General features: G+C 38.6%; 1 protein-coding gene across 1 annotated transcript in view; it reads right to left on the reverse strand.

Moving 5' to 3' along the window:
* Positions 1-19,941, reverse strand: part of TMTC2 (transmembrane O-mannosyltransferase targeting cadherins 2) — a gene marked incomplete at both ends in the record, with an annotated part of 250,608 nt that overhangs the window by 97,507 nt on the left and 133,160 nt on the right. The window contains one exon of the mRNA XM_084279586.1: positions 6,948-7,776. Within this exon, the coding sequence (XP_084135712.1) occupies positions 6,948-7,776 (829 nt within the window). The remainder of the gene's footprint in view (positions 1-6,947; positions 7,777-19,941) is intronic.

Here is a 19,941-nt window from a genome sequence, read left to right on the forward strand (position 1 = left end):
TTTTTTTCAGTGGTGTCCAGTGACAGGATGAGGGGCAACAGGCACAAACTAGAACACAGGAAGTTCCACATGAACATGAGGAAAAACTTTTCACTGTGAGGGTGACAGAGCACTGTGGGACAGGCTGCCCAGGGAGGTGATGGAGTCTCCTTCTCCAGGGACATTCAAGACCCATCTGGATGTGATTCTGTGCTACCCTCTCTAAGTTAGGGTACCTGCTTTGGCATTTGGGGGTGGACTATATGATGTCCAGAGGTCCCTTCCAACTCCTATGAATTTTTAATATAATATTGAGTCACCAAAATAAAAAGAATTAAAAAAATAAAATCCAATGTCTAATGACCACAAGTAGTACAAGTGTCATTCCAGGGGAAAAAATTTAAATTCAAGTGGCTTGTTCAAAGGTCATAGAGCTTATTAGCAAGCCTTAGACAAACTTGTGAATACGTAATTCCAGATGCTGAGCTTGTATCACTGATACGAGCGTCTGATAAGAGCATTTCTTCTGTCCTAAGGAACCTGCTTTGGCAGGGGGGTTGGACTCGATGATCTCTTGAGGTCCATTCCAACCCCTTCGATTCTGTAACTCTGTGATATTTCTTAACAGTGATAATACAAAAAACTTACATGCATAATTATAAACAGGTTTTATATTTTTACAAACTGCTGGTTTATGGCAATCTGCACACTGAAATGACTGTGTCTCTTAAGCCTCATTTTTCAAAACCAGCATTTTCCATTTGCTGCAATATTATTTAAGACCTTTACTACTTTTAGAGTGATTTTATTATTATTGAAGTGAAATAATACAAAGAAAAAAGAAATCATTACTATATGGAATGGTATTTTTGGCTTTTGGCCTAAAGATGACTTGGGAGTTTTACTGCCAAGTTGGTATAAAAAAAGGAATATATGCACCAAAACACTGAAAGCAATCCCACATGCTCAAAGTAATTTTAAAAGCCCAATGTGGTGTTTGTCAAAAAACACACTACTCTGTTTAGGAGACATAAAAAAGCATGGTGAACTAGCTGTGTGCCACAGCAGTAGCTATCAAATCCCAAACACTAAAGGTATCACATTGGAAACCAGCTTCCTGTCAATAAAATGTATGCTCTTAACAATAAGCATATTCAAGGAATTCCACAACATAAAAGAGTTCTTCTCCTTTTGTCTCCAGTCATCACTAGTGATGAAAATATTAATAATCATGGAAAATACTGTTTTATTGCATCCTTTTTTGTTTAAGTACCACTTCTTTACCTAGTTTACTAGATAGTAATATAACTACTTCTTGCTGCACTATTAGTTGATATTTTCATTGTCTGCTGAAGAAGTGATCTCTTACTGACAGGTACTGTTAGCAAGAAATAGTTTTCAAAGAGTAGATAAAGATAACAGCATCAAGCCATCAAATCAGATGGAAGCAGCTTCTAGTATTTACTTCTACCCAAGTGCACAGAACTAGAGCATATAATCTCCACAATGACAGGCATGGATTTCTTTTTTTTTTTTTTAAATCAGAGAAGCAAGTCCTGGGTGAGAACAAATTTGTATGCCTTTTTAACAATAACAAATTTAGGTAAATGGAACAAAGCTAACTCTCATGATTTTTTTTCCCTCTCTACATTAACAGTCCATATAGCAAATAAATTTGCTTGCTACGTTAGCAATGGGAAAGAGAAAATTAACATTACAAAGCATTCAACATTGGTGTTTTAAAAAATACTAAAGAGTATTTTTTTGCAATTCAGATAAAAAGGTGTTATGCTACATAGATAGGATGAAATAGCTAAATTCAGCTTTAAGAATTCCTTCAATTATATTTAACAGATGTTATTAGCAAACTAAACAGTAAACTAATTACATAAAATCCAATTGCTTCTGTTTTATGACTGCTCAGATGAGCACATAGCTACTCCACACATTTTCATTCAACTAAGATGCTTCACAATCTGAAGTTCATATTTGTATCTTTGCATTCACATAGACATACTGAAGCAGTCCTTGCCAATCCTATGCTAAACTGACTATAAGGGGGAGTGGAAAGAAAAAAAAAAGGTAAGTTTCAATGAAGTTACAGGGTGTAAAACTGATCAAGGCTGAATGCTATGCCAAAGATGCCAAAAAAGCAAAGGAAGTTCTTTAAATATTCTACAGGCATAAATATAGCAAAATGAGGCAGGAAGATCTCACAACCCTCTTGCAAAGGAAAAAAAAAGAGTGAAGTAGGACAGGGAATAGGAACACTGTGGTCTAGAAGAGTTTTTTAGTATTAGAATATCTTCTGAAAACATTAAGCAAAATTGAATGACTCACACTGGTAAGAACTGTAAGTAGGAGGAAGCGTGGAAAGCTGGAAGGCAAGTGGCACTCTGTATTTATATGGAAAAACTTCCATACTCCTATTTGTTATCATGTCTTAGTCTTACTGCTGCCCGCTGAGAACAGGGTAGTCGACGTAAGAAGCAAGGATTTTCACCTTGAAGTAGGACTATAAGAGTAATACTAATCTTAAACCACAGGCAATCTGAATGATTTTGCCAGATTTTAAGTTTTCATGCTGATCACCTATCAGGAACATCTAAGCCATCTGACTCAAACATGCTTACCCCAACTTTATCTTCATGTAACAGTTATTAAGGAATTATGGTTGTTTTGGTTTCTTTTTTCCTTCAGAACGGACTCAGGAAAGGACTGAAGCACATATTCACGTGCCACTGCCCTGCCCAAGATATGAATGTATCACATTTCATTACCACTGACAACCATCTGAACAACATGTAATAGTGGTTCTGAAGCCAAAAAATGCAAAGCCAATTTAAATTAGTGCCACATTCAAGGCAGGGCTTATAAAACCAGGTATAACACCAAAATACTGTGGTAATTCTGTTTCTCACTACATGTTCCATTACAAAAGGAGTATTCAACATAAATGAATTTAGCAAGACTTGAGTGGTTAAAGTTAAGCACCCACTTGGTCTAGCAGGTCAGCTAGTTCCATGAAGGTTCCTCAAAACTTACAGATGTCATGGAAAACACCAGGAGAGTAAAATTTTGTCAGTAAATATGTCCAAGCAACTAATTCCAAGCAACTAATTTCTGCAGCAGTCTAACAGACCAAGCCTCTGTTATTTTCTACCTCTTTAATCAGTGTCCAGAACAGGACAGCAAATATATCTGAACATCAAAGATCATGATGATGTGGACTGCAAGGTACGAGATGGCCTGAAGGAAAGCTACGCTTTCTGAAGCCTACTTCTGGTACTACAGAGATAAAAAATGAGCACCATTATCTTTTATATCATTACGATTTTATATTAAGTGCCAGGTAATCTCTCAGTCTAATTGAAAAAGATGTGACAGCTACACCCATTTTTAACTTTTTTGTTTGCTTTTACGTTTTGGGAGGCTGCCTTCAGTGTAAAGGAGCACTCAAATAACGTGAGCTGGTTTATATCAGTTGGGCTTCTCATTAAGTTGACAGCAGCACAGAGAAACACTTGCACCTTCCCCTCCCTAGCGTCAAAACATGTATACAGCCACTTCAGGATTCATAAACTACATTAATCAATCTTGCCTATTCGTCCCTCAAGTGCTGACAAACTGTAGCGGGGCAAGCCTCAGATCACACTAAAGATATTTGAAATACTAGTCACAACCAAAACAACAAAAGAACAAGCCCAGTAACAGAGGCAGCTAAGGCATCCCAAGTGCTCACTACAACTCCAACAGCCAAGGACCAGCAGCTGCCTGCCACACAGCGAGGCAGCAAGGAAAGCCAGCACGTGGACAGAGGCTCTGAGGTGGCATCGCTACCTTCCATTCACTTGACTCTCCTGTGGTGGGTTTAGGGGTTTTTTTCATCATCCTTGCACCACATTTTTGAGTATTTTTTTTTCCACTTTGTCAGAGATTGAGAAGAACAGCCTGGAGAAATGTTAATTGCAGAAAAAGGCTGTGGCTGCTGCCGGGGGTGGGGCAGCAGGTAGGGTAGAGGCTTTCAAATGAGGAAGAATGCTGTTCCTCTACCCACAAGGTGACCATGAGGGGGTCAGAAGAAAATGGTAGCAAGGCACCTATTGCCCATTTCTTCACTGGAGACTGAAGATGGGGAAGCCACTGAAAAACTTTGCCTGCAAGTCCCACAGCAGCAGAGCAGATGATATTGTTATGTGTACTACAACTCAGAGGACCTGATAATGAAGCATCGCCACGTGAGACAAATCCATTTCTGAAGCAGTTCAGCCACATTAATACACAAATCCACCTGTGCTAATAGCTTGCCTCTCAAATGACCTTATTAGCAGAGCATATCAGCTCTGTGTTGTCACAGAGCATCCAGCTGCAGGGTGGCAGCTTTCATCCTGCTAGGCCACAATACAGATGGATCTAGAATGAAACAGATCAGCTCCTTCCTTCAGTAAGAGTGGTCTTCGCTGATTTCTGTTTCTTTATTGGTTCCCACACAGCAAGTGTTCGAAGGGATCCCTCTGCTTTTTAGCCTAGGACAGAAGCTTTTGTTCAGAAACTCTCTGCAGAAGGAGAGAGGAAAAGCAGAACCATCAGGGAAAATGATCCCTGCAGCTCAAAAAAATCATCAGAAGTAAGAAAATACTCATGAGGAAAACCAGCTAAGATCGAGGAAAACAGAAACAAGGAGTGGCAGCCTTTTCTGAACAGCCTAAAAGGAAGGCAAACACTTTTCCACTCTTACCATCTGACTGACCAGTACATTGTCTCACTGCCTGAATACCCTATTTATCACTAGCATTCATAAAACTAAAAAAAAAAAAAAAGAGGCAAACAAAAATAAATTGTTTTTCCTACGTCAACCTCATTTAATTACTGAAGAGCAGTTTGAATTGTTGATCTCCTAATGCTTTGGCGGGATTGGCAGCCAGTCTAGTCCAGTCAGGCTTGCCTGATTGTATGAGAAATAGAAAATAAAATTAGCATAGTCAAAGCCAGGGATAATCTAGGAAGTATTCACAATAATGAATAGAGTTGGGTGACAGGTCGCTTTAGCTAGAAGTTTCTGATACCCAGCCTTGTTACAATGTGTGTGGGCTAGTAAATATTCAGCAGAAGTTTAACAGGATATTTTAAGGAGATTTACAGTCAGCTCAGTCATGTCTATATCATCAAACTGACACGCTGTCTTTGCTTTTGCATATCTTACAAGAAATTTAATGTCAGCTTATATGGCAAGAAACCAGACAATCATAGATACATAAGTCTGTGCACACAGAGATGTCTATGATGGAAATAGCTCTTGCCTTGTCTCCTGGGAACATAATACCCGGTCGTCTAATTTCCAGACAACACGGAAGCCAATCCTGCTATTGAACAAAACCTAGAATTTATTTTTCCTAATCACAAAAACTGGCTTAAGCAGACAACTATTAATGCAGTCTAGGATATCTGGGGATCTCCACCAAGGACAAAAATTTAATATACATTAACTACTTAATCAAGTGCACACACACTCTATTCTTTCCAAGGAATGCCAATGTTTTAATTGTTTTAATGAAAGCTTCATATCATCACTAAACTGGTCTCACAGCATCATATAATCATTCTGGTGCACCGTCTTGCTGTTCAGTTACTTCATTTCTTGTCCTCCTGCCCTAGTTTTGATAAAGGTGTAAAAAAAAAAAAAAAAAAAAGGGATGTGCTTCCTTACAGTTAACAAAATTTCACTTATTGCAGCAAAAAGTTTAATAATTTTTCCTGGGGCGACAAACCACATGAAGAAGAGTTACAAAATCAGACTGAAGATTGACAAGCTACTACAAATGCTGATTTGAAAAGCATCATAATCTGCCAAATCTACTCCTTATCAGCTCACACTAACACCTGCATTTGCCTCATACTATCACAGATTTTAGACTACAGCATGATAGCTGTGTAACTGAGAAGCACACTTCAGTCAGCAGACAACTTTGCATCATGTAACGGGCTTCTGAGCAGAGAACTGGAAAAACTCAAGTGCAGTATAAGCACCATCAATTTTTTTCTCTCATAGAAAGGCAAAGCAATCAAGTGATTCCCTCTCCCTTCCGATGAATTGTGAATGATGAAGGTTTAGTCAACGCCCACACTGCACTCACAGGTAGTATTCTGGCCGTTCTCATATAAACTTGCACATGCAGCCCAGGCAGCATGGAGGTTCAAACCCAGCTGGTTCTGCCCTGTACACTGAATCCTCAGAGCCACAGCTAAACGTTGCTTCTGATTCCTAAACTAGCTGCTTTACTGCCTGTTTGGATGTGTTTACACTAGCTGTAGTCACATTTCATTGCGGCACAGGCACAAGCTTTGAGAGCAGTAGCAGGGCAATGTTACGAATAGCTGACATTCATACATTAACATGAAGGCATAAGTATTTGACAATAACTCGTTACAGTACTTGCACGCAGAAGGAACTACAGCAATTTCCTAGGCTGCATAATATGACCTTATTTCCTCATTTTTATTATGCAGCATTGGTGATACTTGCATCAGACGAAATAAAAACCCAGCACCTCCTCAATGTTGTCCTTTACTATTTCTTGTATTTTCTAGTCACAGAGAACAGAACATATGGTGAAAATATGAAAAACCTTCATTAACATGACAGATAGCAGGCTCCAAATCGAAACCCACCAGGGTGGGGTCTGTAATTCTAATAATGCATCTTTGATTCCATAATACAGAACTAAAATCAATGAAAAAGGAAATATCCTCTTACCTTACAGTCTCATTTTCTCCATGTTTATGCCAAACCTGTAACACGTAATCAAAAAGCATTCCTGTTTTTCCTCATTTTTTACTAAAGTATATACTACTCCAGCTTAAAAGAACATTTCCTGAAGAATCCTCTTTAGATACAGCTGATAAAATCAGACAATTCAAAGGGAGAAATAGGAATAAATAGAGCATTCAGCATAAAGAGCAAAAATTACCTTTAGCAGGGTTTACTTTTATCCCTGACCTATACAGCATCTCCTCATTCTGCCAGTCCCCATTTCTGACAACAGTCTTGAGTCCATAGAAAACAATTAACGCAGCAGTGGAACAAAAAACCAAGTTCTTCAGAAAGCGCTTTTGGGCTCTGACATAAAGGGCCCTGATACCTACTGTAACCAGCAGGCAGAAGCCCATACTAGGAACATACAGCACACGCTCTGCTATTACAAAGCCAACATAGAAAAATAGGTTTGTGGCAGGAACAAAGGGCACTATTAACAACGACAGAGACAGAATGACAATGTTCTCAGTTGAAGGAAGCTGCACTTTCTGCATTTCATGCTTTTTTATACCATTCTCTTCTTTTGATGCAAAGCTTGACTTCACCTCCAGTGTCTTATACTCCACCTCCGAGTGGCAGCTATGCCCATTAGCATTCTGCCTGCCATTCATTACAGCTCTCCCATTGCATTCTCTCTCATTGCTGGAGCCCTTCAAGCTAAAATAGGCAAGGAGGAAGAGTCCAGCATAGAAGGCCACAGTGTGTAGGTTCCTCCAGTCACTGACTGCTTTCAGAAGAGGCACGGCATCCATAGACCAGTCAAAGCTGAGGGTATCTGGGCACAGCAACAGCCAGAGGTTCTTGGTTGGCAGGTAAAAGAAGGTCAGCGTACGTGTGAGGAAACTGTCCGAGTCAGCCGCTGGATTGTCAGAATTGGAAAAACTCGGGGGCTTGTTGCCCATCCAGTACAAACGGACACCCAGCAGTGCAGTCCCCCAGGAGGTCAATAAACCAATGCTGAACAGGAGGGTCAAATTCTTTCTCTGAAAGAAAGAAAAAAAAATAAAATCATGGGTATGAATCAACACCAGGTGTTTAAATCTGTGAATTATAAACAAAAGGAACCAAGAAATACCTGATACAACTTTTCTTTTTTTTTTTTTGGTAATGGGAAGAAGCACTGCAGATCGTGGTCTCTGCGATTTGAAACACAAAATGTTGGGGTATTATGTTGATCACAGACTAAAAGCACAGGCTCTTTCATTTAAGTTTTATCAAGCCTGTATCAGAGAGAAGCCCTTAGAGATCTTGGGGCTGTCAGGCTTAATATTTAGTTGTGTAAACCTCTGAATACTCTCAATTTCCAAGGAATTTATGAAACCTTACAATGGTTCCTACATACACTCCCAAATCCTTTCTTTCCTCCTGGCTATAACCAGCGTGGCTTAACTATTTTTTAAAGTTTAAAGAATGTTCCAGTTTCATTTTCTCTAATTTATTTCTCTAATTAAAGTCTCTCCTAAGGTATTTTACCTAAGAATCAAATAGACTCTCCATCACAAGAGAGGAAAATAGACACAGAATCCCTGTTTCAGTCTTCTGGCTCCTACGTATTAACCACAGTGATCAATTGGAGCCTTCAGATCTGCTACTGCTGAAAGCTCCACTACATTTTGCATCTCAGAGCCTAACAACAGAATGGTTTTTTTCTTCAAACACATATTAAATAAATCCTCTAAAGCCCTTCACATCTCGATACCCATCTAAATATTATGTGAAGCATGCAGCTGCCTCCACCTACCCTTGTCACCATGCTAGCAACTCAAAGAACTCCACTTATTTATGGAATAACTCAACATTCGCCAGCTGGAGCTGCTTGTTGGGTTCAGCCTCACTGCATCCGAAAGCGTTTACTTATTCAAAGGCTTGCAGAAACATACCACTTCTGCCTAAATGAGAATCAGGAAGCAAGATTTTCTCACCTATTTCTAGGACTGATAAGCCTAAATTCTGCTATCAATTACATGGAGGCCCAAAATGAAAGCTGTTTTGGATTACTTTCTCTTTGCGGAAGAATCTGTAAAAGCTAAAATATGTGTATTTTTATATTTCAATTTCTCAGATGCCTTTTCTAAGAAAAGCAAAGCTATTTGCCAAATAGCTCTAGATACAGTGTAAGCACTTTGATAGTCTTTCTCTCCCTCTTTACAAAGAATTATTTGTCAATCATTTTTCATTTTATTAGGTCTGGTTTTTCCATCTCACACTACACATTCCTGGGATGGTTATTCAATGTTTCCCCATTCAGAAGCAGGACCTCACACTGGAATGCTTTATCATATTTCTTTCAAACAGCTCATTTTTCTCCTTTGTGGGTGGACTCTCCCCTTGATATCATGAAATACAGATGATTGTGCTGCTCCACTTTAGGTCAATTATTAATAATTTTCTACCATCAGGTTACTGATGTTCCAGTAACAAGATATAGTCTAGTCAACCTAATTTATCTGCTTATCTCATGAAGCAAGAAATTCACAATTTTATAGACTTTCTCCTTGTGAAGTTTAAATATTAGATTAATTAAATAAATATTGAAGCAATATAGAAGAATTCAGTGGATGCATCAATAGGGAACAAATTTAAAACAAGAATATTTAGGTACCTGTATCAGAGCTAGCTAAAAATGTTGATAGTATTTATATATGAGGTAAAGCCTGAGTCCACATATTTCATTTGCCATGTTAATTCGAATCAGATTTACTAATATTTCTGTATCCTGGAAAGTCAACATTTTTTTTTGTAATATATCCATCAAAATCTGTATCTACACTTCATGATGAATGTATTTTCTAGAAAATCTACTGAAAAAAAAAACCCAACTTTTATTTGTAAACTGGATAATACTTCAAAACTCATCTCAGTTGCTGTTTCATTTCTCCCTGCCAGGGCTGTTTAAATGCTTATAATATTATGCAGCTATGTAAACTGGTCACCACTGAAACTCCCAACTAAGTTTATATTTGGAATAAAAAGATTTTTCAGATCGCATGGATTTGCATGCACACCCTCATAGGAAAACCTTATGTCCCTGGTACAACTTGTCCTTTCATTCCTGTCATATTTTGCTGCACGAACATATTTCTGCCCACCCCTCTGGCTCAATTATTTTTGAACTCATTTCCTTCAAACATGCATACAAACAACTCGCAAATGTTAAATGTGACAATTTTTTTCCTCTCTTTAAGCACCCTTCTATGTTCTCTTACGAGGAGGCTGCTTAGAGGGATAAAGGCTGGGAAGTAGAAGACAGGTTTTTTATTCATTTGTTTGTTTGTTTTAAACAGAAATTCAGAGCAGGTCTTTCCTGGAAGACTATATACCACTGGAAAGATTAAGACATCACAAATACTGTATTGCTTAAACTGCTTTGTTATTTTGTTAATACTTAAAAACTGGAAGAAAAACTCCCTTTCCTAGAGATCTAACAATTGTGCTTTTCAATTAAATGCTGAGCAAGTTTCCCATTACAGTGTTCTTTGATAAAACCACACTAGAGCAGATATGCCATTCCTCATGGATAATAGAGAAACCTCCTAAAAATTTTAAGATCTTCTTCATACATCATAAAACCAGGAAAAATGAAAAGCTTGCCTCTTGCTCCTAGCTCTAGAATCCAAACAATCTGTACCTTGGAGTTAATCCATCCTCACTGCTGGAGTAACTATGTTCAGCCTCCCTTTTAAGCTAAATTTAAGATCTATAAGGTCCAGATCCTCGTGCTTCCTGGTTCTGCAAAGAATACAAAATATCTGTATGCAATATTGTGTTGTGTGTGTTACCAAAATTGCATTAAAAAACCCCGAAAAAACCCAAAAAACCAAAACATTTTATAAGTGTCAAATGAAATACTGAAGCATTCACCCGTGGAGCTCAGAGATATGCAAGGAGGTCAATGTCCACACTAGCGTATCTAATTACCATGCCGTAAAATGCTTGTTAACTAGATAAAGAGCTCTGGTGGACTCTTTATCTCCATCCTCTGACTACAGGAGTGGATTCTTCTTGTTGCCTCAGCCACAAATGGTTTGCATCCTGACCCAGAAACTTTTTCAGACATGGACCTTTTCAAGAGCTGGTGGCTTTACATCTTTTGCGATTAACTATATGTTAACTACAGCCAGCAATAGCCTGTGTAACACTGAGGTTATGTTGTGAATTTTCATAAAAGATCCTATGGACTGAGTTTAAAACCAAGACTAAGACTGTCTTGAAGAATTTTGCCACAAAATTTTAAAGTAGGATGCTTTTTTTTTTTCTTTTTTGAGGGGGTCTGTGGTTTAGTCTTGCTTTTTAATATAAATTACACATAGATAGTGCTGGCTCAGAAAAAGCATGACCAAATCATTAGGCTTTTTTCCTCTCAACACTCATGCCCTCTACACCATTTTTATCCCTCCGTATTTACACAGTCAGACATAATCTGAAAGGTTTAGCTCACATTTTGGCTTTACTTTCTTGTATAGCAAATCAAAGGAAAAAAACGGTTACAGCAATTTATTAAAATTAAATAATATAATCAGTTCCCCAGTAGACTTTTGCTTGCAAAGAAAGTGCTTTCAAAATGAACTCTGCTCAGATGAGCACTTTCTCCAGCAACTCTTCCTCTGAGCCTCCTGACAGCCCGTGCTCCTCTGACTGTGTACATTTAGTGTAGCCCAGCAGCAGGAAGAGATCCTCTGTAATGCTTGGCAGAAAGGATTTGGATTACTATACTCATGAGTCCTAATCCAGCCCATCTGCCATATGTTTTGACACCCCCATAAATCCTCTAACCTTTCATAAGTAGTCATTTTCATCTGGGGAAAAAATGAGCACTGATTTAGATCAGATTTAACATCTCTCCTGCCTGCTAGCAGTCAAGTACCACACTGCAATTTTAGTGTTTGTGACTGCAGAAAACCTTTTCATCTCCCTACCAAAATCCATCTGCATGACCCACCCACATTGCACGTTTTCCTCGCATTAAATCGTAATTCCTCACTCCATTATACTGCTCTTAAATAAGGCACTGCAGCACATTTCTTGATTAGGCAGCCCCTGCCAAAGCTCAGTCATCACCTAACCAGTATCCAAAGCATTTTCAAAAGATACTACTCTTTCACCCTCACCTTGTCCATTTCACAAGGCAGCATTAAATACAGCACATGGTCAAGCTAGTCCAGATATCAAAATCACCAGTGTTAACCACACACAAAATGTTATTTTTAGAACTCAGGAAATGCAGAAAAGAAAATGGTTAAATCACCAGCCATTACTCAGAGGAGTTTCTTTTCCAACTTAGCGCTCCTTGGAAATATGTTGGCTTGAAAACTGGGGCTTCCCAAAGTAGTTAAACGCTGCCAAATCACTAGACTGACAGTATCTTGTTTCCACGATAGGTAGAGGCTCCTGGATCACAGCTCATTCAAGTTTTAGCTGGACTAGATTTCAACACCTAGTCCCACAAGGGACGAAGCTATTTGCCTGAGTCGTAGTGCTGAGCTCAAAGTGGCCTTCACCGCTCCCTCTCCACCTGCCAACTTGGGTCCTGCTTGCATGACCCACTGAACAAGGTTCACTCATTTACACTCGTGATGTGACAACAGCTGGCCCAAAGAGCTGTTCTTCCTCTGGGCTGGAACTCTGCCTAGAGCTTATCCAATACTGTGACCAACTGTACATATCAAATGACAATTACTTCTAGGGTTATAAACAGACAAAATTCTTCCTTATCAGCGAAGTCAGTGCATTCATAAAACAGCTGAAGGTTATTTGCACATATTTTTATTTGAATTAGCTAAGCAGTCCTTACTGCTGTTGACCTGCCTTACTAAAATTTAAATTGAGTTATAAATACTATTTTTTCCTATGAGGGTGTGCATGCAAATCCATGCGATCTGAAAAATCTTTTTATTCCAAAATTGAGTTATAAATTTAAATTGCCCAAAATCTTCCCCTAAAGTCTTTTTTTTTTTTTTTTTAATATGAATCTCTAAATAAAATAAAATACAAAACCAACCACAACCCCCCGTCTAACCTTTCAGCTGAAAAAATAGTTATAAGGACTACAGGGGAAAAGATAAATTGCATTAAGAGCAGATGCTGTATGAATGACTGGAGGTCGTACAAGAGCAGAAGGGACAACATTAGCTTGATAAATTTGTCAGCATGATCAGGGCAACAGAGAAGGGTCTCTGAGGATAAGTATGAACAGCCAAATGCACATGGCAATGGTGATGCTGTGATACCTACCCAGGGTTAATCCATCTACCTGCAGCAATGAGAATTTAACACAGGAGGTTAGAGGCCCACTGGGACCAAAAGGCATTCCTGAACTGCCAGATCACTCAGGAATGCTGTCTAGCACTACCCTGACCAACACACAGGTTGATAGGTGGTCCAACAGTCACAGCTACGTTTCATTTAAGAAGCATTGTCTAGTTCAAGAGGTTTTGCAGTGAAGGAAGGGTGCTGCACTCCCTGCACTAGACATAATGCTGAGAGCTCACTGAACATGCCAGTATGTTGGAAGGCAGACCTGGAATTCAAAATGATCTTCAAAAAACACCAGATAAATCTTCAGAAGAACCTATATAAAAGGCAGGGGCAACGCTGCTGAAAGCTACACAAGTATGGGACATGGAACAAGTAGCTGGCTCATCTTCAGAGAAGTATCAGGGATTATCACAGATCACAGACAACTCTTTTACACCTCTGCCAAAAGGTATACGCTATACCAAGAGTACAGATGTAAGCACACCTTTCAAGATATGCGAAGTAATCCTTCCCTTCTTCTCAATACTAGTAAATCCTGGTTCCAGCACAGAACTTTCAGAAATAAAGGAACTTGATAGAGGTCAGAGGAGGGGAATGAGACTGATTAGTTATCTAGAAAAACATGTCTCATGAGGAAAAAAGAACATAAGCTGTTTGCCCCTGACAGCTGCCTCCTAGTATATCGATGACTGCTACAAACAGGAAGGGAATAATCTGGTATCTATATCCATGTCCATAGGACAAGAATAATAAGCTTCAGGTCAAGAAAGGATGATTCAGGTTAGTTATGAGGAGATGCATTCCCTTGCTCAGTATAGGGATGCACTAGAAAAATTTGCTATGGAGGCTGGGTCTGTGGCTTTATGCTGCCTTTATGAATAGTTTAATGTATAAATTGTGAGAAAGACAGAAGTATTGTCAGTCCTGTTTTAGGGAGAGTATGATACACTGTATGGCCCCTTGAGGTATCTTCTAGACATAAACTTCCTGTGACTACTGTGACAGTATCAGCAGCATCCTTACCGAAAAGCAGCATACTTCTAGGAACATTTTTTCTTTGTGACTTTTAAAAGTATAACCCATCGATGGTCTGGCTATTTGTGCATTAATACCAGAGCATCCTGTAATCCTACTCAAGCAAAATGTTAGTTAAGACGATCTCCAAGTTTTGCTCCCTCCATCACATTAGCATCTGAGTATTTCTAAAATCCTTCTCTGACAAACTAACACTTTTTTTCTCTTCAATTGTTCTAAGTGCAAATACATGACATTTTCTCTAATAGAAAACCCTCAATCATATATACTGATGGTTTGCACTCTTCATCCATCCATGTAAAGGTGATTGCTGCCCTGTTGTGCCCTCAACACATTCTCTCATCCTAGAGCACGCTTCTTAAATCTACTGTGTATAAACACCTCTGCAAAGTTTAAAAAAAAAAATCAAATTGCAAAGATTTAAAAAAAAAGCATAGAATCAATTCTTTCTAAACTGCCCACCATAATATATACTTTTTTCTTTTGCTACATTCCCTGTTCTGCCCTCCTCTTCATCAGCACCCTTCTACCCTGAGATATATACATACATGAAGTTGCAAAAATGAAAAACAAAACAAACAAGACGACAGATACTTTGTGTCGACAGCTTTAGTGCAACATCAAACAATGTAAATACTGGTTTCTATTTGCTAAATAATAATAATAATAACAAATAGCATTATAGTAATTATTTTAGTAACAAACAATAATAATTATAATAATGGTTATTATTTATTATTGTTTTATTATTCAAGCTTTCTGGTTGGTAGAATAGTGTGCCATTGATATCAGCATCTACATGAGTTAGTGGCCACATTTCAAACTGCACAGTGAGAATGCTAATGGCAACCCTGACTCAAAAAGTCAGCACTGTAACTTCCTGATGGCATGCAAGATATAAAATGAAGGGGAAAAAAAGGTAAAAGTAAATGGTCAACTAGGACTCTGTAAACAGATAACAGGATACATAATGAAACAAAAAACATGCCTGAAATTTTTAAAACCTGTTATCGACATGCTAAGAAGCCCAACTGGCACACACAACCACACAACTCGATAAAGCAGTTCATGTAAGTTCAAAAGGAACCAAAGGTAAAACTCCAGCTGTGCAAACTGGCACCAGCTCCCCTCTGAGCGTGCACTGTAAGGCATCGGGGCAGTCTCCCAGGGGAGCAGCATGGCTCAGGTGGGCAGCGCAGCTCAGCACGCTGCTTGAGCAACTTGACGGAGAGACAAAGGAGAGACAAAGTTTTGCCAAGTCCTACTGGGAAGACACAAGCTGTACCTGCTGCACAGTCGGGCTGTCCTCTCAAGTAACAACCACCTGAAGAATGAACGCCCAAGGCTGAGGCCCACCACGGCATCTGTATCTCCACATTAAGTAAATCTGACCTGGCAATGCTTTTGCACTACTCATCCTGTTCAGAGTATCAGCAGCTTACTAAAGCCCTGCTCACCGGAATGGATGGATATGCATTTTTTCTTCTAAAAGACATTTGTTCTGCTCTTCTGTACAATGTACAGGCATGTTTAAGAAAAAAAGCAGCAAAGCATAAAAAGTTTCCTAGAGCACACAATGGCAATCTTACATAAAAATACTGGAGAGTGTCCAGAGGAGGGCAACGAGGATGGTGAAGGGTCTGGAGGGGAAGACTTATGAGGAGAGGTCCCTTGGTTTGTTCAGCCTGGAGAAGAGGAGTCTGAGGGAAGATCTCATCATGGTCTATGGCTTCCCAACAAGGGGGAGTGAAGGGGCAGATGCCAATCTCCTCTCTTTGGTAACCCATCATAGAACCTGAGGGAATGGCATGAAGCTGTGACAGGGGAGATTTAGGTTGGATGTTAGGAAGAATTTCTTTCCTGAGAGGATGGCTGGGCACTGGGAAAGGCTCCCCGGGCAAGTGTCACAGCACCAAACTTGACCAAGTTCAAGAAGCATCTGGACGATGTGCTCAGTCCCATGCTCTGACTTGGATGGCCCTGTGTGGAGTCAGGAGTTGGACTTTATGATCCTTATGGGTCTCTTCCAACTAAATATATTGTACGATTCTGTAATTCTACCTATCACCCTACTGCCAAAAATTATTATGGCACATTTCACAGGATTCCTACACCAATAAGATGGTAATAAAGGAAAATTAAAGCAAAGTGCTGGTTTAATATGTAGTGGGAGAAAAACACACACTATAAGAATCTAAACAGACACATACTTTTTAACCAACTGAAGCAAATAGAAATTGATTTTATGAGCAAAAAGTCATTTAATCCCAGATTAAGCCTCTGGCAATGACTAAGCAATTTATCAATGAATCAATCCAGTAGAAGGAAGTAATCAATAATCTATTTCTGTACATGATATAAATAGCAAGTTGGCTCGAGCTTTGACAGAACAACCTATATGTAATAGAAGTCAATCAACTGGAAGCCCATCGAGCTACAAAAGTCAGTTTCTACAGTGCAAAGCAAGCAGCATGTAAGGTGATTTTTTTGTTGTTTTCCTCTTTGACAACTGAAAAATTGAGGTGTTTTGTTTACTTGTGCCTTTAAAACATAGCAAAAGAACATGCAGCAAAGTTATCTTGAAACAATGTTCATAAGAAAGAAAATACATTACAAATGTGAACACTTAATTGTAATTCTTCTAGTAAAGCTTAAACACCTACATTTCCAAAGAGAAACACAGATAATACTGAAAATTCAAATGAAACACAGAACCTACTTATCAACTCAGAAGGTGTTTTATATTATCAAGAGAGATTCATTTAATATCATACAAGAAAGCACTTATTTCCTTTGAAAAAAAGAGTATTTAAAGCTTCTTTTGGTGCAGATATTTTCTTTTCAGTTATACCAGCTCAGGAAGAGGGGGGAAAAAATAATTAATTGACTCAGAACGTCTTTGTGACTAACTGAATACAAGGCTATATTGTAACTAAAAGAACCCCAAAACCAACAAAAAAAACCCCAAACCCTGCCCCCTTTTTATACCCACTCACCCACAAAATACATTTTATTATGAGGATGTACAAGAAGATGGCCAAAAGACTCAAAGCAGCATGACTGTTATGCTCCAAGTCATTAGCTTTAGAAGTATGAGTAAATTAATAACTAGCCATTTACTAGTTATTAATTTCAGATGCAGAGCATATTATAAATAACAGCCTAAAGGCCGCCTCCTAGGCTTTGGATGCAATCTCTCTACAATTTCTACTCACTCTATGCTACAGTAGCATCATGTTGCAAACCATGGGAACCACAAAGATCTGGAGAAGGTAAAGGAAGCTTAGCAGCGACTATCAGTCACAGAAAGCCTGAAAGTGCCTTACAGGAAGAACTACATGCCTTTGAGACTCAAAATCACTGCCAATAGCAGACAAAAAGTAATTCCAAGAGGATGCTAACTCATAGTAGGTCACCATCATTGATGAAAAGTTTGGTTTCCAAGTATATGGACAGGAAGCCCTTTCATACTCCTAGTCAGAATAACTTGTCTGAAGCACATCTACAAGCCTCCTTTGTCATCTAACCTAGCCTTGCCCCCACCCCGGTTTCGCACCAGGTGGCTATGAAGCACTAGTAATAAAACGCCAGCTACTCACACTTTGAAATTTGAAGAAGAACACATTAGAATTACAAAATCAATAGAACAAATTCTTCTTTTTTTTTCAGCAAATAGCACTGGTGAGCTATATAAGTAATGACTACTGAATGGTAGCAAAGAGTGTTGCGAAGATTTGCAGTAATAGAAATGCAAGTATAGGAGAACATTTAGCCAATGATAAAATCTGCAAACACTTCAGCAGAAAAGATCCTCAAAAGCACATTTGATAAAAAGAATAACATTTAACGGGATGTTGTCTATCCTGCTTACCTAAAAGTGAAATATGAAGATAATTTTTTAAAATTTAAAAGGTATTATCGTTAATTTTTTCATACCTTAATCTAGATATCTTTTTAAGGAGTATTTAAAAGATTACTTGAGCATAGCCCTTTCAAAAACACAGTCTGTGTTACTAGAGTCTGATCCAGAGACAGAGGTAAAGCAATTACTGACCTCAGTAGTGCAAAACCAAATCCTTAATAATCCAAATAAAGAGAGATGAAAAATGGTAAAGCAGAATATGGATGACAAAACTTACTTCATATCATGGGATTGTAATTGACGTGGTGACTCATTACTCTCCATTAAGCTAATGTGAAGAAATGAGGCAGTTAGCAATCTCCTGTGAACCAATACCAAGATACTTCTAACCAAACTATTAGGGGTGAAGTGCTTAAAAGAGGTCAATTACTGGTACTGTGAGAGGTATGCTGAAACCCCTTAACCGATTACATTAAACTTACTTGAAAGCCTGCATAGTTATCTTGTTTAGATTAAAATAAGATCTTTAATATTTCCCACTAGACAATGATCTGTGGTCAAATCAATTCAGCCAGTAAAACAATCCAGCTTCTCCAAAAGAAATGGAACAATATATATTGTTTTAGAAGAAACCAAGAAATTTATTTTTTGTTAAATACATTCAGTACCATTATCAAAACATTTGTTTTAAATAAGTTTCTCTGCTTTCTGGATAAAACAAAGGAAGTAATAAAACCAGTGCAAATGGAAATAATTTTGCCTGCACATACTCATCCATAATCTCACACACACACAGAGCCTTCCTTATTAATTCCTAGTTTATAGACTCGCTGTACTGCAAAGGTGTTTCGGGCACCGAGAAAGTAAACGCAATGGTCTTTCCTGAGCATGGCTCCAGTGCAAACAGCCAGCCATTATGAAACTCATTCCAGTCTCATTAACGAGCGAAGTTTGGAAGTGTAGCATTTTGGAGCCATAAAGAGATGATTTATAATGAGACTTCACTGGGTAGGAAAGCCGAAGTACAGCAGTTCTCTCTCCAAGTTATCATAATAGAAAACTATTTAATGAGTGTGGGATTTCTTTGAGAATTCAACAAAGGCAGGATTTGGAAGAGGATGTGTTACATTATGCAGACACCCGAATCACTGAATGTTTCTGCTACAGTAAAATCATAAAAATCAAAATCCTGAAAGTTGTTCCTATTTTGAGGTTTTGGCTTGTTTTTAATAAGTGCTTTCAAGTGTAAAACACGGGTTTTGTAGAGATTAGCAAATTGACATAATTCAGAATAAAAAAGTTAATCAAACATAGGTGACCTAGGATCAAGCACTCCATAACACAAAAGAAAAAACTGTGCCCTGAAGCAAGACACTGGCTGGCAAAGCAGCAAGGAAAGAGCAGAGAGGTCACTTTCCTCAACAAATTCAGCAGGAGGCTGTGGCAGCTATCTGCCTCCTTACAGCACCCTCACCTTCAGGGCAGCACTAAGCATGCTGATGACCCCAAATTCAATTGCTCACAAACCTGAGTCCTCCCCTTAATCCAGTTCTGATGAAAGCTACATCCAAGCCTCCAGTAAGGTTGGGTTGTTGGGTTGGGTTTTTTTAAAATATATTTCAGTAACCTATAAGCCATATATTCATGCACAAATTTGGCATATAAGGACTTTACACATTAGAAACTAATCACTTGGCTTTCAGATTCCATTGTTGAGTTTTCTAATGAAGGATGGAAGTGGGAAGAAAACAACAATGGAGCAGAGTACGACAGACTTTTTAAAATAGAAATGCAGACATAACTGGACTAACATTCAAGCCACATTTATTTGTTCACTACTAAATTTAGACTGTGGCTTTTTCCTAATATGAGATTTAGACAGCGATGCTACTTTAGGAACTGTTGTTTATTTCTCTTCTTATGGTTTTAAGGGTCATCAGCTCTTTACACAAAATTACATGGTGTCATCTCCACAAAGGGAACCCACATATGGTGG

This window comes from Gallinula chloropus (genome assembly GCF_964237585.1).
Source record: "Gallinula chloropus genome assembly, chromosome: 1".
Lineage (NCBI taxonomy): Eukaryota > Metazoa > Chordata > Aves > Gruiformes > Rallidae > Gallinula > Gallinula chloropus.